The sequence below is a fragment of the Chiloscyllium plagiosum genome, chromosome 27 (genome assembly GCF_004010195.1).
Source record: "Chiloscyllium plagiosum isolate BGI_BamShark_2017 chromosome 27, ASM401019v2, whole genome shotgun sequence".
In the NCBI taxonomy this organism is placed as follows: domain Eukaryota; kingdom Metazoa; phylum Chordata; class Chondrichthyes; order Orectolobiformes; family Hemiscylliidae; genus Chiloscyllium; species Chiloscyllium plagiosum.
In genome coordinates, this window is record NC_057736.1 from 27,306,397 (window position 1) to 27,333,045 (window position 26,649).

The 26,649-nt window shown below is 36.0% G+C and overlaps 1 protein-coding gene across 24 annotated transcripts in view; it reads right to left on the reverse strand.

Moving 5' to 3' along the window:
* Nucleotides 1-26,649, reverse strand: part of macf1a (microtubule actin crosslinking factor 1a) — a 604,319-nt gene that overhangs the window by 7,002 nt on the left and 570,668 nt on the right. For 13 of the 24 annotated variants that reach the window (XM_043717784.1, XM_043717779.1, XM_043717772.1 and 10 more), the window contains 7 exons: nucleotides 21,320-21,482; nucleotides 20,762-20,916; nucleotides 20,027-20,101; nucleotides 15,326-15,343; nucleotides 11,437-11,554; nucleotides 7,722-7,790; nucleotides 824-1,035 (listed from right to left, as the gene is read on the reverse strand). In XM_043717784.1, coding sequence (XP_043573719.1) covers nucleotides 824-1,035; nucleotides 7,722-7,790; nucleotides 11,437-11,554; nucleotides 15,326-15,343; nucleotides 20,027-20,101; nucleotides 20,762-20,916; nucleotides 21,320-21,482 — 810 coding nt within the window. Of the gene's footprint in view, nucleotides 1-823; nucleotides 1,036-7,721; nucleotides 7,791-11,436; nucleotides 11,555-15,325; nucleotides 15,344-20,026; nucleotides 20,102-20,597; nucleotides 20,642-20,761; nucleotides 20,917-21,319; nucleotides 21,483-26,649 lie in introns of all 24 variants that reach the window. The other 11 variants (XM_043717780.1, XM_043717785.1, XM_043717782.1 and 8 more) reach the window with 4 other exon arrangements.

Genomic DNA, 26,649 nt, shown 5'->3' on the forward strand with positions numbered 1-26,649 from the left:
GCCAATTCACCTGACCTGCACATCTTTGGATTGTGGGAGGAAATTGGAGCACCCAGAGGAAACCCACACAGACACGGGGAGAATGTCTGTGTGGAGTTTACACAGTCACCAGAGGCTGGAATCGAAGCTGGGTTCCTGGCGCTGTAAGGCAGCAGTGCTAACCACTGAGCCATCATGTCATCCTGCTCTACTGTCTAGTGATTCATCAATTCTTCATAGCTTTAAAAAGTCAAATGAATTTATCATGAAATGGCAGTGGAAAAAGAGCAGTGAATATATTAACAAAAATGTTACATGCCATTTTCATTAATGACTTGAATGTCTTTTGCATTACTTGCTCTTCTCCATGATGCTTTAAATTAAGTTAAACAGGTAAGCTTGACATTTTGCTATTTTTGCCTGTGTTCGAAGGTCTTAGAGATACCCTGGTTACTCTACAAATGGTATTAGCATGTGAGACCAATTAGATCTTTTTATTGTACTTATTATACATATTCCACAAAAAACAGTAAAAGTGCTTTCAGTTTCAAGGTTTCTGCAAAGAAAATATTTCTTCTTTTGTGGATCTCAAATTATACCCATTGTACAAATATTGGCACAACTGTCAACTATCTTTAATGCTCTCATGACACTGTCTACAGCTGTAGTGATAGTATTTTACTGGCACCATGTTCTTACTTAAAAATGCAGCCAGCATGTAAATAATAGATATTAAAATTTTATCTTGTTGCGAGTCGGATGGTTGCCAGCTTTCAAACTGTTCCAACTACAACTGATGAATTAATATTAAAACACTATAGCAGTATAAAACTAAAATGCTTACTCTGTTTCCACTGGCTGGAGTTGCAGGTGACGATGGCATGGAGGTACAACTATGGTTACTGTGGCTGGCACTGGAGCTTGAGCGAGTTGGAGATGCAGCCCTGGAAGAAGGTTTAGATTTACGTCCCTTCAATCTGAAGGCAGCCATACCCTGAGAGGCTCCTTCTGGTAAGATAAATTTCTCCCGCAGTTCTAAGTTGGTTCGTCCCCTTGCTGAAAAAAAGTACATTGATACTGCAATTTATATAGCACTTTAAGGAGAAAGAGCCAAACAAGTCCATTCAAAACAGATATCTGTGAAATCAGCAATTGACATGACATATCAGAAAACGGAACAGCAAATATAAAATTAATGGATGTAAATGATAAGGAAACTACTGATCATGCAAAACTTTCATTAACTTTGTTTTTCCACTGCAATGGATTTTAACAATATTTATGAACTAAGACAGATAACATAATATACATCTGTAAAGGTTCGGTTATCTTGTTGCTACTTCTCTTCTCCCACCAAATCAGTCTTTAGCTCATGATTAAAATCAATTGCTAGATATGCCAATTTATTACAGCATTGGATGTGATAATGGTTGAAATATTTGTAGAAACAGTATCCTGATGAATAGGTGGAAAGCCAAGTTTACATTTCAATTTTGCCATGCTACATGCACTTCTCTCATTTGATCACAAAGCAACATTCTGGGAATTCAAGAGATGTCCATAACCTGGATTGAACCACCTTCTCAGCTGGAGGCAAGAATACGAAATAAGGATAAATCAGAAAACATATACACTTCTTAAAAACAGTATCAAGTGAGATAAGTTGTGACCCTGATTATCAGAAATTTTATTAACCGTTTAGAAAAAGATGTTTGCCCCCAGGTTACAATTCTGCAATCAGCTGAAGTGCTTTAATAGATTTTGTATGGTCCTTTCTCAGAGTTTTCTTCAAAGAGAATGAACTTAAAGATCACGAGCTCCTTCAGAATAGTAATGTATGTGTTCATTTCTTTGAGCTCAAGTTTTATCAGCTTATTGAATTAAACTAATATTGTAAAGAGTAAAAAAACTAACAGCAATGAAAAATATTTCATAAATTAACAAGCGAGGGCATGACAAAAACCAGAATCTATAACTAACAGTGATCTACAGCTTTTAAGATTGCATATATACACAAAATCTGAAAACAATTAGTGAAATAGTTTTTGTGTATGTATTTTGTTGTCAAATAAACTGATCACAATTAAATGGCAAAATTAGTGACATTTCATAACTATCTAGATTATCACAAAGTCAAGATTCATTATGGAGGCATGGATAGGGTAAATAGGCAAATTCTTTTCCCTGGGGTCAGGGAGTCCAGAACCAGAGGGCGTAGGTTTAGGGTGAGAGGGGAAAGATATAAGAGACCTAAGGGGCAACGTTTTCACAGAGAGGGTGGTACGGGTATGGAGTGAGCTGCCAGAGGAAGTGGTGGAGGCTGGTACAATTGCAATATTTAAGAGGCATTTAGATGGGTATATGAATAGGAAGGGTTTGGAGGAATATGGGCCAGGTGTTGGCAGGTGGGACTAGATTGGATTGGGATAGCTGATTGGCATGGACGGGTTGGGCCGAAGGGTCTGTTTCCATGCTGTACATCTCTATGACTCTAATTGAAGGCTCTGATGGCACAGAGATGTAATCTGTGCAGTCAAACAGTATCTAAGGAATGGCCAGGAATATAGCTCAGAAGACTAGGAATTGGGAGCTGCTAATAATCTCAGAGGCAAATTTTCTATGTGATATTACATTATGAGAAAAATGTTAAGTGTAGCAATGGCACGATCAATTTAAGTGGATGCCGACGAGCAGATTCTGGCTCAATTACAAAACCGATGGTTTTGGTTCAGTATTTCTGGTGACTGAATATTCAAACACAAATGAAGAAGAATCAAAGAAATAAAGAACTTGATTGAATCAAGATGATTTGGACAAAATACAAAGTAACAAATATTTATCACCAAAACTGCAAAATTCTTTTGACATTTGCTTGTTAGAAAGCAAGAGTATGAAAGTTTGACTAAGTAAAAGTGGCAGTTACACTAAAAACTGGAGTTTGCAATATGTAGATAATGAACAGAAACTTCAGGAGCTAAGTGAGGATATTTCAATATAAGCGATGCATTCCATTTAGAAGACCATGTGTTCTGAGTATGTAAAAGAGCAGTATGATAAAGAGATGGGTAAGGTGTGTATAAATGAATTCTCAAAGCAAAACAAATCTCAAATTTTTAAAACAATGCTTAATAAATAAATTATTTACTATTTTTTTTTTTAGAAAAGGTGTCTTTGCATAGGCAAGTTATTTCTGGCTCAAAAGATACCCATCCTCTGTTGATAGGGTGCATTACTGAGTCACAAAATGTTCTGCTAACTGAATGATAGTTAGTGAAAAGGAATGCCTATTGTGAGCAGATCTGCAGGAGATAGTTTTACCTTCAGCCTAAGTGAGATTTTGTGCTGCCCTGTGGTAACCTTAGCAGTGTTCAAACAAAAATGGCTCAGAATTCAAGTGTTCAGTAGAAGCTGGTGTTGAATTTCTCTTTATTTCACCTTTCCAAATCAACCAGTCACTGACATCAATTGGTTGCATAGCAGATTTTAGAAAAGGAAACTAAATTATCACCACAACTTATTAGATTGTCGAAGATGCGAGGTGATGTTGTCAATCCAAGTCAAATTAATTGTTACCAAAATCAGCTTCCATTAAAAAAAAAGTCCAGCACTTTGCTTCTGGGTTGGCATCTGTATGATTAGATTTAAAGCAAAAGAAATATTTCAAATTGAGTGTAACAACTTAGAAAGTCTGAGTAGAACGGAATATCACTTATTGTTGAACACCAAAAACAGCCACTACTCATGGGGTCCATAGGCGAGTTCCAGACGGAGACAGACAGCTCATCCCTGGGTCTGCTTTATTGTCTGTCGGTTTCTACCCATTTATTTAATTAATTAATTAATTAATTTATTTATTTATGGGTGTGTTCTTTGTTTTGTAATCAACTTGCGCAGAGATGTTATTACATACCTCTGAAGCAGATGGAACATGAACTCAGGCCTCATAACTCAGAAGTAAAGATACTAGCACTGCACTAAAAGATGCCCTTGAGTCTGTTTTATGAACTATTTCTAGATATTTCTAAATAACCTGCTCAGAGATGTTATGACATACATTCCTGGAGCCAGTGGAACTTGAACACCAGTCTCCTCGCTCAGAGGCACTGTGCCACTGGAGGCCTTCGGAGTTGTTTTTTTTTCCAAAAAAAAAGCATGCCACAGTGTGTGGGTCAGCTTTATTTTTTATATTTTTTAAAACCAATCAATCTGCTCATAGATGATGTTACACAGCTCTGGAGCAGTTGAGACATACTCAACAAAATTCTGTTATGTACCTGGATTTTGCAGTCAGCAGCAAAGTGGGGGCACTCAGTGCTGACCTTGTAGAAACTTGCCTGAAAGATCCAGTGATCTCTGTAGGCTAGATTTCAACTTTCTAAACTTTGATTTAATTCTGGTACAAGCTATCGGGAACCTCTTGCATCCAGCAACAGTGATGGCACCAAGCAGGCTAAGCAGCCAATAACATGGATAAGTTCTGACAGATGGCAACCAGGAAGTGAAAAGCAGGTTTTAACCCTTTTTAAAAAGTAATTTGACAAATCAGAAGAAAGATTGGGACACACGTGGGATTAAGCTGGAAACAGAAATGCCATTTGCTTCAAATAGTACTTTTTAAAATGTAAAATATTGCTAAAGACAGGACCATGCTGCTGAAGCTTTTTGTCTGCACTCATCAGAACAAACAATTTTAAAACAAATACAAGAGTTTACACTACAGGAAAAAGAATGTTGACTGGTTGGCAAGTTGGCTGAAGTGTTGCTATGGAGAATGTTTTTATTTTAAAAGACCTACAAATGTTTAATCATGGATGGAGAAATTTGATATTTCACAAATATAAACTTAGTTTGTCAGGCAGAAAGGTAGTTCAGCAATAATTATGATTTGGTTTGCTATTAAAAATATGCCTTGGCAATTAAATGCAACTAATTTTTTTAAAGGGAATAATAGTGTAAGCAAAAAAGTCCATGTCAATTTAATGATTTCTGATTGCAATGCTTGCAATTAGAACTCAAATGGCATGACTTATGGAGGAGCAAGAATCCATTCTAGAAACTTCAGGACTACCAAAATTAACTGCAGGTACAGTTGTCAGAAGTCAATGTCTGTTTCACAATTGGATTAATGGAAAACACTTAAGTTTCAGAATCATTATAACTGCAAAATCAGGGCTAACATATTTCACCCTCAATTTAAATTTGTTTCATTTGTTTCTTGCCCTTCCTTAACATTATTTATCTGAACTGATCACTAGAGGGGCAGACAGTGTAACCTGAAAACTCTTTTTTTAAAACAATTTCAGGCTTAATTTAATCCCCTAATTATACCTCTGTAAACATGTAACAAATTAGGACAGATTATTAAATGCCAGCATACGTGAAGCATTATCATCGGAAATATTAGCCATAAAACTCCATTTCAAGGTCACTATGCTGAACCATAAAACATTCCCAGATGGTCTGAAGGATAACTTAATGCAGAGGTTACTTAGCTTTATGAAGAAAAGCTATTAAGGTTATCTTGGACCCACTCCAAAGGAAGTACAGAAGTATGTTTAGCTTTAGATGGCTTCAGTGAAACAGAACAAACGTAGAGCAGTTTTTCATGCAATTTGGAATTAGTGCATTTGACATAGCACACAGTACAGGTATAGCCTGGCTCCATGAATCACTCAATAACCAATCCATATTTGATTTTATAACTTGCACCTTTCCTCATCCATAGTCTTATGATTGGGATTGAAGCCAAAAGTACTTCCCGCACAGTAAATAATTGTGTTACTTATTTCTCCCAGAAATAGCACACCCATTTTACTTTGCCTAAGGACTGGATGAAGGAAGGCATTTGGAAATAATTTATGTTTCAGTCCGTCTCTATAAATAAAACAATATTCACATTTTTAAAAAATGGCTGTCACAATTATTTATAAGACAAGAAAACTTAATGAAAGCATATTATTCAGCAAATCCCAAGTGAATAGTATGCTTTTTATATTAGAACATAGAACAGTACAGCGCAGAACAGGCCCCTGCTCTCGACGTTGCACCGACCTGTGAAATAATCTAAGCCCATTCCCCAACGCTATCTCATCATCATCCATATGTTTCTCCAAGGACTGTTTAAATGCCCCTAATGTGGTTGAGTTAACTACACTGGCAGGCAGGGCATTCCACACCCGTATCAATCTGAATAAAGAACCTGCCTCTGACATCTGTCTTAAATCTATCACCCCCCAACTTGCAGCTATGTCCCCCTCGTACAAGCCAACGTCATCATCCTAGGAAAAAGACTCTCACTGTGCACCCTATCTAATCCTCTGATCATCTTGTAGGTCTCTATTAAACACCCTCTTAGCCTTCTCTCCAGGAGAACAGGCCCAAGTCCCTCAGTCTTTCCACATAGCACCTTCCCTCCAGACCAAACAATATCCTGGTAAATCTCCTCTGCACCTTTTCCAATGCTTCCACATCCTTCCTGTAATGGGGCAACCAGAACAGACAATATTCCAAGTGAGGCCACACTAGCGTTTTATACAATTGCAGCGTAACATCATGGCTTCAGAACTCAGTCCCTCTACCAACAAAACCTGACACACGGCATGCCTTCTTAACAGCACTATCACCCTAGATGGCAACTTTCACGGATCTATGTACATGGGCACCAAGATCTCTCTGCACATCCACACTCTGACCTGCTGTGCTGTTCCAGCAATAAAGTTTCAACTTTGATCTCCAGCATCTGCAGACTCACTTTCTCCTCCTAACAGCACTATCACCCTAGATGGCAACTTTCACGGATCTATGTACATGGGCACCAAGATCTCTCTGCACATCCACACTACCAAAAATCTTTCCACTGACCCAGTATTCTGCCTTCCTGTTATTCTTCCCAAAATGAATCACCTCACATTTATCTGCATTGAACTCTATTTGCCACTTCTTAGCTCAATGTTGCAGTTTATCCAAGTCCCCCTGCGACATTCTTCCACATTGTCCACCACTCCACTGACTTCAGTGTCATTTGTTCTTTTGTATGGTAATTTGGAAAATAAAAATAAAACCACCTCAGGACACTCTTTTCTTGTGATTGAGGATAATTCATAGAAGATGCAAGGTGTATTAAGAAACTCCCACCTGAATCTGGAAATGCAATTTTGGATAATGTCTGGACAATGTAAGCCATCCAACTGTTTGACTCAGGTGTTATAAAGCTGGGCACTCTATAGATAATGTATTTGAACTTATCAAATATTAACATTTATTTACATAGAAACTTGAGCTTTCTGACCAAACACCTTGTCACTTTAGGATTTACAATCAGCCCTTACACCCAAACACTGCTCTGGTAAGCTATTCCACAATATCTTTATCTATTTTGGAAAAGTGCTGCCTGATTTATGTTCCCATTTTACATTAACTGATGCCAACTAGCATTTCAAACCTTTCTTTAGATGAAACTTTTAATGGAATCAACTTTGTTTCTTGATTCCTGCTCAGTCTTAAATCAAAATCCAAATCCAAATAAAAATTGCGTATTTACTTGATCAGAGTTCAAATTTAGGACTATGTAAATTATCATAAGTTAAAGTCAGTAATTAAAATAGCGAATTCTGAGAACCTGGCTGTGGTACTGTGTGCAAAAGATCAGTCTATCAATGTGGCTGAAAAAAAAAAACAAAGCCAAAGCCATTCACAGGGAGGAGAGGAGGGAAAGAAAAGTTGGACAGAGAAGAATTGCCAACCTATTGGAGACTGATTTGAAATCGAAGAATTCGATTCCGAACGTAACAATTTATTCCCCTGATGATGAACTAGAAGGAAATGACACGAAAATCTGAAACTCAATTAGACAGACTGATTGGAAAAGAATAGCAGTATCATTTACTTGGTGAACTTGCACATGTTAACATTAACAATTTTTTCATAAATAAATTCCTTTTCTTTTTGAACCATGCTGATCAAAATAGGCTTAGATTTTAAATTATCAGTTAAAAAGACTCAGAAGACTCTGAGCAATGTGGTATCCTGGAACTCCTAGGTGCTCTGCCAGGGATCTATAGGAGAAGCCTGTCAGGTTGAACATCTGATATCAATCATTGAGAGGCATTTACTTTATAGGAGAGAATCCAACAGAAGTGTCAGTGGCATGTGGCGAAACCTGGAAGCAAATCTTCAAATGTTTTATCAATAAAATAAAATTAATGAGATTTCAAAAAGGAAATAAAAATAATTTGGAAAGACTAAAAACAAATATCAAAGAAGGATGGGCGACACAGTGGCTAGCACTGCTGCCTCACAGCGCCAGAGACCCGGGTTCAATTCCCGCCTCAGGCGACTGACTGTGTGGAGTTTGCACATTCTGCCCGTGTCTGCGTGGGTTTCCTCCGGGTGCTCCGGTTTCCTCCCACAGTCCAAATGGTGCAGGTTAGGTGAATTGGCCATGCTAAATTATCCATAGTGTTAGGTAAGGGGTAAATGTAGGGGTATGGGTGGGTTGCGCTTTGGCGGGTCGGCGTGGACTTGTTGGGCCGAAGGGCCTGTTTCCACACTGTAAAGTAATCTAATCTAATCTAAAAAGGATAAGACAGGAAGATTGACAAGTGGAGAGTAAAATATGATTGACATTAATTTGGGCAACAATGTGGAAAATAAAAGATTCTCAATACTCTTAGAAAGCAAAAAAAATTAAGTTTGACCTTGTAAGCAAATATGGGGTAAAAACAATTGCTGCATAGAGCCAGTGTTTCAACTACTTAGTTTCCTGTCAACATATAATAACCAGTTAAATTTAACTTTTGCTTTGCAGGTTTTTTTAATGACCATTCTTATTGAAGATTCATTTCCATATGTTGCCATTCATTTCACAACCTGGGCATCAGACATTCGAGTTCCAGGGCTCTTGAACTCAAGCTCACCAAGTTTAATAAACTTGATCAAATTTAAGACTTTATTTGCAGGGTGATAATAACAACAGCTACTTCTATTTCAGTAATTCTGACCCTTATGCTTGTCCGTCAACTGTTATGGATACAGAGGTTTGATGTGGATATTTAATTTTTATTTGAATCTTAATTTGATTAAATCAAATCTGCATTAATATTCTTGGTTGAAAATTTCATTTCCAAATATACATTTTAATGAGGCAATTTGGCTGTTTTCAGTGAGCCTCACGTGTTTGAATATTTGAGATTCCTCTACTAACAATGGTAGAGAAATCTGCAACTATTTGTCCCAATCTTTCAACTGAAGCAGGTAAATTAGAGCAGCATGGTCATATAGGGACAAGAGAATGATTCTTTAAATAAAAGACTTCTTTGTAGTCGATGATCAAAAGAGGATGCGTGTGCAAATGATCAATTCTGGAGCCCATTCCCTAAAACTTATGAACAGGGCCATTGCAAACTTTGTTTTAATTAAAGGTAGGACTTCTAATGATTTCTATCATACCTGTGCTTTCTTGTAAGCATGTGCAGGAACACAGATTTGCAGTATGTGCAAGAGCATCAAGTAGAAAATCATCTTCAATCAGACAGATAAAACAGGTAAGAGCCTTAGCAGAGGAAATAAAAGCAGCTTATAAAGTGTTAGAGCGTTAGAAAACAGAATCCCAGAACTTTTAGTTCCTTACTTTAATATTTCACCTAATTTGAATAGTAAAGTATTTCTGAATACTTTCTTTTACGAGTTATAGAGTGACTTACATCGAATATATATTTCGAAATACAACGAGAAATTTAGTGCAGGAAGCCATTTAGTTCATTAGGTCAAAGTCAGTTCTCTACCAGGAGTATTCTAAAGTAAAATACACTGCTCTGCTTTCCATTCCTTCCCCCTATATGGCCCTGTATTTTCTTCCGTTTCAAGTATTTATCTGTTCCTCTTGCAAAAAATGGAATGTTCTTTGTTATTGTGCTGTATGTTTCAACAACCTGTCATTTGAAGGATTTCTCCCTAATCTTTCTCTTCACTGTGATAATTGATAATACCTTGGAAATTCTGGACAACATATTTACTAAATGTCATAATTACAATATTTCTCACTAAATTTCCTGGAGGCTTTTGGAAATAGTCAGTATCTCATTTCTCTAATAACTACAATTCTTTTCCAGAGACCATCCTGACAAAACAATTTTGTGTAGACCTTGTGGCTCTAATAACATTTTTATTATTGGATGCCTGAAAACAGAGAGTATAAAATGTGGGCCTTAAACAATGCCCTGGATAAAATGATCATTCCTGGGAGTTAGTTAGTTCAGTTGGCTGGATGATTCAATTGTGATGCAAAACCTTGCCAACGAGAGTTCAGCTATCGTGCCGGTTGAGTTACCATGAAAGACTTTTCTTCTTAACCCATCTCATTTTCTGAGGTGTGCTGATCCTCAGGTTAAACCATCACTAGTTATCTCTCTCTGATGACACAGCATCTAGTAAGACTATGGCGACTTTTTAGCTGCTTTACTTTCTCTCAATACTATTTTATTAAACATAAAATTTGTCAGCCTTTCATTAAAATCACTGCATCCACTCACATGCTCACTTTTAGTGTACTGATTTTGAGTCCCCGCTATTCTGTTCTTTTGCCCCAATCTTTCCTTTCCATTGACTGCACATCCACATACAAAGGATCCTCGATTATCCAGCTTTTGATTATCCGAATAATATTGCAAGGTCCCGATGCTTGGCTAAACTGTTATCCAGCATTCAATTATCTAAACAAAATACTCTCCACCCATGTTGTTCAGATAATCGAGTTTACTCTGTATTTCTCCTCACATCTATTACATACCACTAACTTGTCTTTGCCTTCTTGATAGGATCTATAGTCCTCATCACTGTTGGCTAAGCCCTTTTTTGTGATATGTAATATTTCCAATTATGCATGTAAATCCAATCAGGTCTACTATTTCAAATTTAATTGTACCACATAGATGCAATTACTCTAAGTTATACAAAATTATGTTGTCATGATTCCAGGAAAATTTCAAAGTCAGTCTAAGTCTGTTTTCTGCAACTGTTATTATAACTTTACACTAAAACACAAGTGAAATATCACATTATTACATAGTTCTGAAATGACATCAGCAAGAATCAAGTCGTAAAACTGATGTTATAAAACACAACTTATAATTTCTGAAAATACCCATCAATAATAGGAGTTTCATCCTTATTTGACAGAGGCAAAGATACAGGAAAATAAATCAAACAATTACGTTCTTGTTTCCAGGGAGACAAGAGAGTGTAAAAGCACCTCAAATCTGAGGTTCAAATACTGAAGGGCATTCTTTGTATCTTATTCACTCTGTTACGATTGTTTATCATCTTACCTCTAAATTGCTTCGGACATAGTGTGCCATGTAGAAAATAAATAATATGCCAGATCAATGCAGAATGTTGCAAGAGCGATAGCTAATGATAGATGTAGAAGAGATATAAGCATCCACACTCATTTGATCTTACCTCTGCAGGGATCATTTTTTACTAAGAATTCATCCAATGCCATCCAGCCTCCTCCAACACGGACCATTACTGTGCTTCGCAGAATACGCACCAGGCGCAACTGCTGAGAATCTCCAAACTGCAGATTCAAAAAATTGAAACTTAATTCTGAAGCACAGAAACCACAGTTTCTCAAATAAAAGCAAAGTATGGCAGATGCTGAAAACGAAAACAAAAAATAGAAAATGAACAAACACTGAGCAGGTCAGGCAGCATCTATGAAGGGAGAGACAAAGTCAACATTTTGAGCTGAATACAATCCTTCTGAACTGCTAGAATTTCAGTTCTGAAGCATAATCTTTTTGATGCTGTGAGGCCAGCTGAGTATCTTCAATATACAAAATGAGGAAGTGCTGGAGAAACTCAGCAGGCCTGAAAGCACCTGTAGACAGAAGAATACTATGAGTCTGGTAATGATCAGAACCTGACCGAACTGGGTTTGAAATGCTAACTATTTTTCTCTATTTGAATGCAGCCAGATCTGAATTTCTCCAGCACTTTCTATTTTTGTTTCAGATTTCCAGCATCAACAGTTTTTAGTTTTTATTTGAGTATTTCTAGTACTTTGTCTTAATTGACACATTTCAGGTTCCCATGAGCCAATTTCCACCTATTATGCATTTTCCCCCTCTCATTTAACTAGGAAAAGGATGCCCTATGCCAATGTTGTTCAAGCTGACTCAGTGCATTGAGCTGAGTGATTTTGTTTTAAACTTAATAACTAGTCCAACACTAGACCTAAGCTAAAAATGGTGAAACAGTTTTAAAAATAATTTGCTAGAGGAAAAACAAGGTGATTGGAGCTTGAAACTGGCCATGGGAAACTTTTGTAAAATTTTAAAATCAATGAAATAAACATTCCATTATGTCAAATTATGGGTTAATCCATATATAAATTAATGATTTAAACCAGCAGCTGTACCTTAGAGTGAAAATCCCTTTACTACTGTCAAAATTTAACTGTGTATGATTTGGTTTTTGCATCCTTCACAATATATAACTACTGAAAACTGTCCTACAAAGTTTGCACAGTTTAGAAACAAAGAAATAGTCGAAGTTAACATGTTAAATATTCATGACTTTGATAAGAACATTTGGCTTTTAAAGGATTAATTTCCGGATTAATTACAATGGAGTTGTTCTTTGATATAATTTCATTTGCTTCATTATGAGTAACAGTGCAATGCTGGTTTAATCCATTTAATTGACTTACCAGTGGTTCATTTCACACGAGGGCCATTATGGCAAATAAGTTCATCCACGTTTATGACCTCACGGATTTGATTAATTTATAAGGAAGCAGGTTTTATTTGTAACCTTGAATGCATCCCAAAATAAACCTTGCACTGCAGGTAGTAATTGTATATTTGTACTAATGGAAGGACTAAGATAATCAACTTTTTTTTATTATATGGGCTTAAATAAGAATTGCACCAGTGCTTACCAGAATAAATTATTATTTTAGAGGTGCAGGAACAAGATACATAGAATGGTAATGCTTCCATTGTGAACCATTAAATAATAAATCTAAATTTACTTACAAGTTACTTACAAACACAGTTCTCTCATGTGTTAATTTGTGAGCCAGTGTGCTCCACACAAATTGAACTAGCAACCCTGCATTTTACTGCCATTTGTGATGACATCATGTCTCCTTTCATCCACTGCATTATAAAACCTTGCACATAATTTTTCTTCATACAAAAACAACTTTGATGATGCAGCAAAGTTCTTCAGAAGTTTAATTTCAAGGGGTGCAGAACCTAAGCTGAATGCAATTTTGATTTCCCATGGAAATACCATTGACAACTGGCAGAGGATTCTGCTTATACATAAACTATCCAAATTTAATCTTCAAGGAAAGGGCAAATTCAAACAACTATCAAAATATTAAATGATATTTGCATGATTTCTTAAATATGTACTTTATAAATAGCCCATATAATAAAACATATAGTTGAGAGAATAAGCAATTACTGACATTCTTCCATGTCAGAAAAATATTAAAGTAACTAACATACCCAGGCAAGCCTAATGAATTGGAAGCCTTTCAAAAGGCATGAAAGAATTTCAATAATCACCTATTAAGTTATTCTATAAATGTTCAAACAATAAGGAATTAACAATGCCCATGGATTTGTTTTACTATATGCAATAAATGAAAACTATTTCTCCCAAGACAGATCCCACTGAACCTTAATGCGATTAGCAGAGATGCAACAGTTATTTAAAATAATTGTGGGTTATGCGTAGACTTCAACTACATTTCTCTTTTAAGATAAGGCAAACTTACTGTTCTTTGGAGATAATGTACATAAATTCATGACCAGACAATTATGTTCAGAAACAAAATAGGTGAAATGGTATATAAATTAACAGATCCAAATGTAAACTATGCAAAAATTATCACAGGAACAATTTTAAATATGATTTTTTTTGGGAATGAAACAGAATTCATTACCAAATAAATCTTTAAATAATTATATGTTTATCAAGGAATAACTGTCACATCTCTACTGCTTACAAAATGGCATGCAAATTGGTGATTTGCTATCAAGTTAATTAATGTATTGGTAAGCAATCTGTCTCAGGGTAAAGGCATGTCACCAGACTGATGCAAACATTAGACTACAAATTGATCACTCCTACAATCCATGCATATTAAGATACAGACATTTTGCAATTGTGCACAACTGAATGTAGTTATTTCTAATAGCCAAATAAATACCCACATGGATTCCTTTATATTTCGTCTCACTGAATAAATCTGGTAGCAAGATATTCTCTGATTAAACATCACACAGTGTTCCTGAATAGTTATCATTTGTGTAACTATACAAAGATACTAAGATCATACAAAGGTGCGATAGACTACCCCAAGAGGGAGTTCTGATAAATATAAACATTTACTGTTGCAACTTTGGAAAATTTTAGAATTCAACATTTTGAAACTCCTCCATAAATGACATACATGTCAAATTCAAATTGCTGAATTTGTCTTAAAATAAAATCTTTGAAAATTATCTGAAATGCTGGCATAATTGTGTTGTACATTGTTGAAAGGTGTGATCCTCACAACTAAGCCAAACACTGTGCGATATAGTTTCTTTTGTATACATGAAGATCGAATAATAGAATTTTACAAAATTAATCTAACAATCTTAGATGACACCTAACTTCTTATTCATCTGCCCTCAAAAAATTCATGCATGCAGTGTGGATTGCATTTATCAGTCAGTCAACAAGTTCCTGGGAGTAACACCACAAATTGATCAACCAGAATACAATAATGTACCAGATCTCCCACAGATTAAAGCTATGAATGTTACTGAAAATTCTCTCTATTATCAAAAATGTTTTAGATACAACCAACTGTGTCACTGATTAATTGCTTCCTAAGTATTGATGCTGCTATTAAATGTAATTGTTTAATATGAAAAATACAATGTTTGTTTCTCAACTGAATTTACAGTTCTTAAAAAGATTTAAAATGGTGTTAAGTATTTATTCACACCAATCTGAAACACCAAACAGGTTGCTTCAGTACGATGATTAAATGGTGAAGGTAGGGGTAGACCAAAATATTGTGGCCAGCATGCAGTTTTCTGGCACAAAGAAAATCTCTGCACTAGTAATTTATTTAATGACATTATTTAAATGTTTCATTTTTTTTTACTTTTTATGAAATAAGTAATCACATGGATTATATTTGGTTTTCACCAATTATTTGGAATGGTTAACAGAAATTTTCTTGGTGCTCTGTGGAAGACAGAAAGAACCATTCACATGCAGATCATAGTGGACATTCACAGCACGTGTCATATTTCTTAGCACATTGAGTGCACAGTACCTGATTTCCTAGGAAGAACTACATCCAGCAAAAGAAATGTGAACAAAAAGAGAGAAGACTTTTAGAGATACACATTAAGCACATTCAAAAGTAAAATTTCATTGCAATGGGATATATGCACCAGTATACAGTACAATACAGTACTCCAAATGATTAGACATATAGCAATAAAAAAATTCATTTCCCCATTCTAACTTCAATTATGAACATTAATTTTAACCAAACTTATTCTATCGAGAATAGCTTGACTGCATAAATTGCAACTGAACATTTTAAACCTGTTTTCAATGAGGCTCTCTTAATGAGTTTGTTTTGACATAAATTTGCCATATTCAATAATCAGTGTTGTTCTTGAATGAACAAACTGAAAGCCAGTTACTTCTTATGTGGTTGATGATGCTTTTGCTTTTTCTTCTTCTCAGGAACCTAGATAATGCTGTACAATCAATGTGACAAAAATAAAATATTTTTTGGCTATTATTTCCTCTTAGGCTTAACTTGAGTTATCTTCAGCTGCAGCTTTAGAAATTTGTGACACGTAAATGAGCAATAGTGCTTTCTTTCCATCCTCTTCTGAACCTCAATGAAACAGATGCTTTGCTGACCAGGCAAAGTACAGTATAAGTGATCTTGCAGTTGGACGAGGAAGCAAAATATGTGGCAGCCAACCACCTGTTGTTTAAAGAATTCTAGCAAGTTAAACAAATGTCCATAATAAAATGGATCAGTGGAACTTTTTTTAACACCTATATTCAGGTACAGACTGGTTGAGATACAAACGAATTATGATGCAACTCACCACCATCTTCTCAGGGAAGGGCAAATGCTGGCCATCCTTTGATGTCCATATTCCACAAATGAATATAAAAAACTGATCATTTACAATGATTTCCTCTTAAAAATAAATATATCCTACATATCTGCTTTTGAATAAGCCCTTAGCACTGGAAATTCTCACTCTTTCTAACAATAAATATCCATGAACAGAAAGTTTGTGGTTGGAAGATGTATTCACCCCAGTAGGGACTGTGTGAACACATTAATGTGATTGTTTAATAGCAATTGGTTTGACAAAGTGATGCCTCACAATTCAATACAGGAATATATTTGTGATATTCTGAAATAATATCAAGCAAAGTTTCACTATTCTACAATTAGAGAAATAATCAGATGCCTAATTCAGTTCTAATTAAATGCTTTCTAGCAGTTTATAAAAGTATGGAAAGAGGCTGATAGAAACTGTTTAGATTTAGTCACAGAATCCTGGTCACGTTGCTACAACCCTGCCTGGCTTAAACATGCACAGAATTTCTAAATTTTGATGCAGGAGTTTAAATATTTCAAATGATAAATGGGAAACTTTCTGCTCCAGAGTAATGGCAGATAATTTGCAGTGTTCTGGGGGATGCAGCACATGCTGCAGCAAACCTTGCACAACATCACCTCGCCAGGGATTTTTTTTTTTTAAACTTCACTTTGGAATTAGGTGAATTTACTATGGGTTTACACCTCTGGTTTTGCTTTATATTTTTGGTCTTTCGAGTAAGTTTACTCAAAACAACCAAATAACAAATCTTAAGGACGTTGCTAAACTCCTCAATGCTAAAAGAAATGTTATCTATCAGTTAGCAGAGATTGTTCAGTTATTAGCTTCAAAGTATGCTGTCCACCTAAAACCTCACCATGTAGTAAAGATGGGGCTTGTATAAGAAACCAAAGTCTGCCTACGTATACTAGCACCTCTTTGCTATGTAAAAGCTGCCTAAGTAACATTTACAGTATTGTAAAGTGATCCATTACACATTTTTCTTGCTAGCGGCAACTTCTGTCATAATCTTCCACTAACAAGCGTTAGATGTTTTCATGTCCTTGTTGGGTGTGTTTGTATCCAAGGTAGGCAGGGTGGCTAGCCCGTTGCCTTTCCACCCACTTCCGAGCTCACCACCAAAATACAAGATATTACAAATGTAAATACATCATTTAAGGTCAATGGAGTTTGTAAAAAAATTCAACAAATTCTGATAATATTCTATACATGCCAAAATCTGGGTGATGTGGGCAGGTAGGAATGGGATTCCTATTAATTCAAAGAAGTTTATAAAATGCTGGGAAGGAAGGGGGTGGATACTGTGCTCAGGAGTGTGCTTTGGGCGTTAGAAACACTCCCTCCATTTATTCCACACACAAAAGTTATTTTCTTCCTTCCCAACCTCCTGCTGTGCAAATCTCACCCCCAGAACCGTTCTGAAGTTTTTCAAACACTTTTTGACCCAATTACCTGGACTTCCCTTAGGCCATTCCAGAAGCAGCCTGCCAGGGGCACTTCATGGTTGCAGGGTGGGCTTCATTGGATGGGTTGGCTTCCAACCAACCTTTGTCTTGTGTACCCCTCCCCATCTCTCCTGTCCCTCCAAGTTACCCTCCAAGTCAAGTATCCCAACTGTAAAGAAGATTATTTAAGTTCAAAATTTTTAGTGACATGTGTCATATCCAATTAAGTTGAGGTACCTCCAAACAAGCTCAGCCATAGGCATTGTACAAATGCCAGTTTGTGCTGACTTTTGTTGAAACATTAGAAGGGCATTCACCTCAGCACATCTAGCTTATAGAGGGAAATGTTGCAATCTTTCCTGCTTCTTACTGCTATCTAGTAACCCTCCTGGTGTAACATTCATTCACATGACTTAGGAATTACAGCTCAGTTGCTATGCTGTGCGTTACTGGATTAATATACTATCACTCAATATTAAGGCAAATACCTAAATAATGGCTGCTACAATAAATGATAAAGGATGGTCACTGCCTCTGGAAGCATATTCAATGAGTCAACGCTCCAGATGTAGAGAGAGGAGTGTGGAAAAGAATTTCTCAAAAAGATGCACAAGTCAATTACAGACTTCATATTGCAGCTTATGTTGGTATAACAGGGTTATTGTGTTCATTTTATATTGTCCCATTGACCTCAAATTTATACTGAGCGCATTGTTATTGAGTACTAAATTTGGTATAAACATATCTTCTAATAGTAAATATTATTTTAAACCAATAAAATAACAGTTCAGTGAAAGGACTATTACACAATTAGATTACTAATTTATAACATCTCATCTTTAAAATCTCTTACAAAATTCTTCTCCCTTGTTGATGGGATGTGAAAGTGCATAAGCTTGAAATATTGATGCAGGAAAACAGAATAAACAAACTCCATTGGAAATAATGAAATAGGGATGCTTTTCAACTGCAAAAAGATTGCGCAATTATATTAGAAAGATTAACTGTGGCATAATTTAGACAGTTGGTTGGGTATAAGCTTCTAAATGGTGATTGCTCATTGTTTGCAACACAAATCCGCAACATCTGTTAGTCTTCCAATAATTTAGTTGGTTGTGTTACGGTTCTTCGGGATAGTTTCAACAACTGAAGAAATATCCAATACATTTATACTAAATTAATAATAATTTAATCAAAATACAGAACATTACAACATGTTGCACCAACCTGCGAAACCGCTCTATTCCATTATCATTCTGTGTGCAGGAAATGTTTTATAATACTTTGTGTATTATAAAATTCCTTTTTAATACTCATTTTGTAGGAGTTTTTGGGACATGAAGGTTCAATTTTAGATGGGAGAGAAAAATACAGTCTGCATGGCTCAAGCTAATCAAAACCACATGATGGATTGTGTGTTAAAGATAAACTACTTGACTTGTGACGAGAATTGTAATCACAATTGATGAGTTAATGTAAGAACTGACAAATAGATAACAAAATGTGAACATGACAACATAGAAGAGCTGCTGGCTCTAAGGGATTAAAATGACCCTAGAAAGGTTTTCTTGCACAAATTTCAACTAAACATAGGGTAAAAAGGATTCATAAGCATCTGTAGCTGCTGGATTTAGAGGGGAAAGGAGAACTATTTGAAATGCTGTTGACTGCCTTTGTGCAGTGCAACTGATATCATTGCATGATGTGTGTCCTTGTTCCAACTTTATTGCCTGAATTTCTTACACTGGCCTCTGCAGTAAATTTGTCCAACAAAACCAATCTGAAACTTAAACTTATTTTTGAACCTTCAAATGCTCCAAACAAAGAAATGATTTTTTTTCTACTAAAAGGTTTTCAAGGGTTTTCAAACTGGTGCATATTACAGAAGGTATTATTCATCAGTCAATGGGCAATTTGTTTACTTTGCAAAATAGTCTCAGAAGTTAATAATGAGATCCGTTCAAGTTAAAAGTTAATTATATTTAAACAGCAGACTTCAATCTCCTGCAAAATTCAATATTTCCTATGCTCTACTTAATAATGAAGGAACAAAGATAATGTGATTCATCTGGAGTGAAACATTTAGCAGCAAGATGTTGGAAATTCATTGATGATTTCAGTTGGGTCATGGAAAATACCTGTTTATCACCTTTACCTTTAAATGTATGCATTTACTTGATAGACATTACTTTATGGAATATACAGAATCCACACCACACATTTATAGAGTCATTAATTTTTAGAAAAATAAACTTAAGTTAAATAATTTCATGTTATACTTTCTCCAAAATATTAAAATTAAGAAAAAGGTGAAGTATAAGAAAGAATTACTATTTTCATCTTTATGAACATACATGCTTTAGAAGGGATTGGATTTAAAATGTGCAAAACTGTTCCTTCTTAAATTTCGAAATAAATTATTTAACTTACTCTGTATTTGTTTTCTCCAATTTGCTCCACCTGAAATCGTTTTGCACATTTACATTGTGCCACTTGCCGTGTTACCTACAAAACAAATTATTAAAATTAAAAACAATAAATTGCACAATAAGTAACAAATACTTTCCTCTACATGAGCTTGAATAAATATAACTTCTACATGAAAATACTATCTTAAATGCATACTATTGTTTTAAGGAGTATTATTTGTAAGAATGTGTCATGGAAGACAGATCCTATAGGGAACTGGATCACAGATTTTCTGAAGATCAGTTGATTGCTTTTTGGATCTACTGAAGCAGAAGGGTGGGTATTATTAATGATGTACATTGAGTTATATCATGTCTGGATGGCAAAGACAGATCAATTCACCTTTTCCTACCAATTTCCTAACTACTACACTTCCTAATTCACTATGTACTGTAGAAAAAAAACATTTTCATTTATTTAATAACTAATGCCCTTTTTGTCTGGTTTAAATATTTGTTTGCTTTTAGTATTTAACCCTAAATACTGGAATTATACATCAGCTACAAAGGAGCAAAAAAAAAAAGGTACATACTTCATCCTCAATCTTGTCAGCATCAGTAACAGGTCGGTAGGCATCTTTATTTGGATGAAGTGCAGCCACAAATTGTTTAAATATTTGTTTGCTTTTAGTATTTAACCCTAAATACTGGAATTATACATCAGCTACAAAGGAGCAAAAAAAAAAAAGGTACATACTTCATCCTCAATCTTGTCAGCGTCAGTAACAGGTCGGTAGGCATCTTTATTTGGATGAAGTGCAGCCACAAATTCATAGTAATCAATGTAGCCATCTCCATCTCGGTCAAAGATGTCAGCAACAGCAGTCATTTCCAGTTTACTGGTGGGGAACTCTGAAAGGTAGGAAAATAGAACATAAAATATGATAATTTTACAAATGATTTTCACTAGCCTTCAAGATTTTCTTGCTTTATATTTTCTCTCTCATCCTGGAATTGTTTAGCCTTCATGTAAACTTACAGCCACTAAAACCAAAGAATTTAAAATTCTAATGTGGTCAGTTTGAAATGAAATTGCATCATAATTCTCTAAATTAAAGCAGGCAGCGAAACCAAAATTGCTCAACATTATCTTGACATGGGTGGGCTTATTTGTGAAAGAAATATGCCTTTTTAAAATTAGTTCATGTCTTGTAACCAATTACACTGTTTAGCCCAATATAGGGGAAATATTATGTTTTACTCCAGAAGAACATGTTATAATTTAAATAATAATCTTATAAACCATTCCAATTACTTGAGGAAAGGATTCCATCAATGAACTCTTGTCTTGTGATCTTTCCATCTTGATCCTTATCAATCCTCCGGAAAAAGTCCATCACGCGGGACTTCTTATGGTTCATCCATCGCATATATTTCTTCCGCCAAACATCGAAGTCAAAGTTGGCAAACTCTTTCAACTGCAAAGTTAAGATATTTTTCACCAGAAAATTTAAAACAATAATTCAGGCTGTCTGCATTGCAGTGGTATTAATATTTTGTTTTGTCAATAAAATGTTTCAAAAACATACAGAATTCTGGCATCTTTAAATACAAAAAGAAGTTATTTATTTTAAATTCATTTAAATAACCAAATAGATCTCAGCTAGATTACTTAATTCAATTATTGACCCCGGGGATCAGGAAAGATCTTAAGCTCTTCGAGAAATAAGTGATTTACCAGGACGTTACCAGGATTAAAGGACTTCAGTTAAGTGGAATCATGAGAAAAGCTGGGATTGTTTCCATTGAAGCAGAGAAGGTTGAAGGGAGATTTAATCTGGGTGGTCAATATTATGATGATTGATAGAGCAATTAAATAGGAAATGTTTCCATTGGACTGGTACTCAGAGTAACGATACTTGGCAAACAAAGAGGTGAATGTACAAACGCATGAGTTAGGAGCAGGAATACCCATGTGGTTCCCCTGAGTTTGCTTCATTATTTAATAGGATCACAGTTCATCTCATTATAGCCTCAGCTCCACATTCTCTCTAGTTGTGATAACCCTTCACCCACTTGCCTATTAAAAATCCATTTACCCCAATTAAAACAATATTCAAAGACTCTGTTTCTATTTCATTTTAAGGCAGGGTTCTTGACACTTTTGCTTCTTAGAGAAACAAAATTGCCTCAATTCTGTCTTAAATAGGCCACCCCTTCTTTTTAAATGACTGAGTATTTTAAATGATAAAGGGCTAACTAATAATCTTGTCACAAACGTTTTAGTGGGAAGCAATGGCTTTCGAGGCAGTGCCTCGATGAACAGGCAGCACTTTGAAAGCTAGTGCTTCCAAAAAAAAAAACTGTCGGACTATAACCTGGTGTTGTGTGATTTTTTAAGCTTTGCCCACCCCAGTCCAACACCGGCATCTCCAAGTGTGGTCACAAAAGAACCTTTAGGAATGAGTAATCACACAATGACAGAATTTTATATCATGTTTGAAAATGAGGTACTTCAATCTGAGGCTAGGGTGTTAAATTTGAACAAGGGAAATTATGAAAGCATGAGGTACAAATTGGCTGAGCTGGATTGGGAAAACAGATTAAAAAACATGATGCACATAGGGAACAGATAGTCTTTAAAGAATACATGACTGACAGCAGCTGTAATGCTCCTTCAAGATGCCAAGACTCAAAAAAGTGGTCAGATAATTATGGCTGAGAAAGGAAGTAAGGATTGTATAAAGTTAAAAGAAAAAGCTTAACAAATTGGCAAGACATCTGAGGATTGGGATGTGGTAAGGTACTGCAAAGGAGGAGATTACAGAAGAAAGATTGGAGTACAAGTGCAAACTATCAAAGAGCATAATGGACAGTAAAAGCTTCAACAAATAAGTAAAAAAGAAATGCTTGGCTAAGACAAATGTGGATCAAATAAAAGCATAGTCAGAAGAATTCCTTAAGCAGAAATGGAGAAATGGCAGAGAAGCTAAATGATTACTTCATGACCCTTCAGGGTCACTGGCCTCAAACATTAACTCGGTTTCTCTCTCTCCACAGACACTGTCAGACCTGCTGAGTTTCTCTAGCACTTTGTTTTTGCTTCAGATCCTCAGCTCCCACAGTTCTTTGTTTTATTTTAATGATCACTTTGTGGGTTTTCACTGAGGAAGATGAAAGAAATTTCCCAGAGTCAGGGATTCAAGTGACTTGGGACAATGAGACATTGAATGAAGTCAGTATTAGTAAGAAGGTTGCACTAAATAAATTAGTTGGTAAGTCACCAGGATCTGAGAGTTTTGTCACAGAGTATTGAAGGTGGTGGTTATGGAGATAGTAAATACATTAGTAATCATATTTAGAACAGAACTGCAGTAATTTTTTTAAGTGGTGAGAGACTGGAACATATAGATGTGCAAAAGGACTTGGATGTGCAGTAAGCCATTAAAAATACTCAGAATGTTATCTTTTACTGCAAAAGGATTTGAATACAGAAGTAGTGAAGTCTTGCTTCAATCGTATAGGATCACGGTTGAACTTCATCTGGAATACTGTGTGCAGTTTTGGTCTCCTTAATTCAGGAAATATATTATTGCCAAAGATGGAAACAAATGAAGGTTCATCAGATTTACTCCTGGGATCGTCAGACAGATTGGGTAAACTGAGCCTGTATTCTGTAGACTTTCAAAGAATGAGAGATTACCTCATTGAAACCTAAAAAATACTTAAAAGGGATACATAATAGATGTAGGCAAGATGTTTCCCTTACTTGGGGAGTGTAGAACCAGGGACAGAACTTAAAACAAAGGGAGATGCCATTTTGACTGAGATGAAAAAAACATAGGAACATTAAACAAAAAGAGTAGGCCAGTGAGCCCCTTCCAGTTTGCTATGCCATTCAATATGATCAGAGCTGATCAACCAACTCAGTATCCTGTAACCCACTTTCTCCTATACCCCTTGACCTCTTTAGCCCCGTGAAATATATCTAACTCACTCTTGAAACACTTTGAGGCAGAGAATTTCATAGGCTCATCACTCTTTCAGTGAAGAAATTTTTCACTTCAGTTCTAAACAGCGCCAGAGAGCCGGGTTCAATTCCCGCCTCAGGCGACTGACTGTGTGGAGTTTGCTTCAGTTCTAAATGGACTACCTCCATATGCTTAACTTGTGACCCTTGGCTCTGGGTTTCCTAGTCATTGGGTAAATCTTTCCCTGATTAGTCCCCTTAAATTTTTTTATAGATTTCTAGGAGATATCCCCTCAATCTTTCAAACTCCAGTGAATATAATTGTAATTGATCCAATCTTTCCTCATGTGTCAGTCCTGCTATCAATGTTTTTACTCCGAGGATGACAAATCTTTGGAAATCTCTACTCCACAGGCTTGTGGAAGCTCAGTCTTTAAGTATAACCATTCACTCCCTCCAGCACAGAGGTTCAGAAGCAGCACTGTGTACTGTCTACAAGATCCACAGACTGCATCTTCCAACCCACACCACTTCCATCTAGAAGGACAAGGACCGCAGATACATGGGAATACCACCAACTGCAAGTTTCCCTCTAAGCTGCTCACCATCTAACTTGGAAATATATCACTGTTTCTGGATCAAAATCTTGGAATTCCCTATCTAAGGGCATTGTAGATCTACCTACAGCATATGGATTGCAGCTGTTCAACAAGGTAGCTCACCACCACCTTCTCAAGGGCAACTAGTTCAGGCAATAAATGTTGGACAGTGAGCGACAGGGCTTATGCCCGAAACGTCGATTCTCCTTCTCCTTTGATGCTGCCTGACCTGCTGCGCTTTTCCAGCAACGCATTTTTAAGCAGTGAGTGATAGGAACAACCCATGAATGAAGAAAATAAAAAAAAACAAAGTAGAGGGATTTTTGATCATCAGTGATGTAGAGTTATGGGGATAGTATGAATAAAAGACATTGTAATATTCAAATACCCATGGTAGTATTAAATGGTAGAGCAAGCTCAATGGACTGAATGGCCTACTCCTGTAAATTAGATCTACTCTGTTCTCTTTTAGTCAATATTCTATTTCTGCCAACATGTTACTCTACACCAGAAGCTTTTATTTTTTATTGTATTTATTTTCTTTCTTCCTTTTGGCCCTTCATTATTTAGTAATTTTGGAATGCCAAAAGTGTATTCTACTCTAAAGACTGAAGCAAAATATTTATTCAACACCTCTGCCATTTCCTGGTTCCCTGTCATTATTTCTCCAACCTCAGACTCTCAGAGGCCCATGTTAACTTTGGTCTCGCTCTCTTCCTTTTCACATATTTAAGGAAACTTTTGTCCAGCTTAATTCTTGCAAGTTTACCCTCAAAGTTTACTTTTTTGGGTGCCTTCTATTCATTTTATAAAGTTCCCAACCTTCTGGTTTACTGTTTATCTTTGTCACATTTAAATAAAAGGAGGTATACAATTTGATGCTACCCTTAGCTTCCCTGGTTAACTATGATTGATTTATCTCCTTCTTAGAACCCTACTTTCTCATTGCGATATATCTTTGCTGAGCCCATGAACTATTTTCTTAAATGTCTGCTATAGTTCAACAATCTTTGATACCAAATGCCTTTCCTACTCCACTCCAGGGTAGCATGGTGGCTCAGTGGTTGTCACATTTAAATAAAAGGAGGTATACAATTTGATGCTACCCTGCCTCACAGCGCCAGGGACCCGGGTTCAATTCCCACCTGAGCCGAATGTCTGTGTGGAGTTTGCACGCACTCCCAGTGGTTTCCTCCCACATTGCAAAAATGTGCAGGTGAGGTGAATTGGCCATGTTGAATTGCCCAAAGTGTTAGGTGCATGAGTCAGAGGGAAATGGGTCGGGTGGGTTACTCTTCCGAGGGTTGGTGTGGACTGGATGGACTGAAGGGCCTGTTTCCACACTGTAGGGAATTTCATCCAATCCAGACAACTGTGCTTATTCTTTTATAATTACCCTTATTTATGCTTAGCAAAGTTGTTTCCAATCCGTTCCTCTTAAAATTTTACATTAAATTTTACCATGTCATGATCAGGAGTTTCTTATACAATCCTTTATTCTGATATCATTTATTAATCCTACATCATTACACATTACCAGATTCAAAATAGCCTGATCCCTGGTTGGATCTTCAACTGTTCTAGGAAACTGTCCCAAATATGCTACGAATTATTTCTCACAGGTAGCTTTGCCAATCTGACTAACTAATCTACATGAAGATAAAAGTCACCTATAATTAATGTCTTTTTCTACATGCCTTAATTATCTCAATTTATTCTCTGCCCCACCACACAACTACTGTTAGGGACTTCACAGACTACTCCTACCAGACTACTCTTCTTTCCTTTTTCATTTTTTACCTCCACCAATATGGATTTTATATTTTCTGATTCAAGATAATTTCTTATTATAGTTAGTATAGGATGAAATAAATACAATGCTACCCCAGCACCCTTTCCTTTTAAAAATCACATACTTCTGAATATTTAATTCTCAGTTTGGATTGCCATGTAATCATGTCTCTGTAATGGCTAAGATCAGACCCAATAAACCTTTACTTGTGTCATTAATATATTTATTTTGTTCCAAATGCTACATGCATTCAAGTAAAGGGCCATTTTACCATTTTTTTCCCC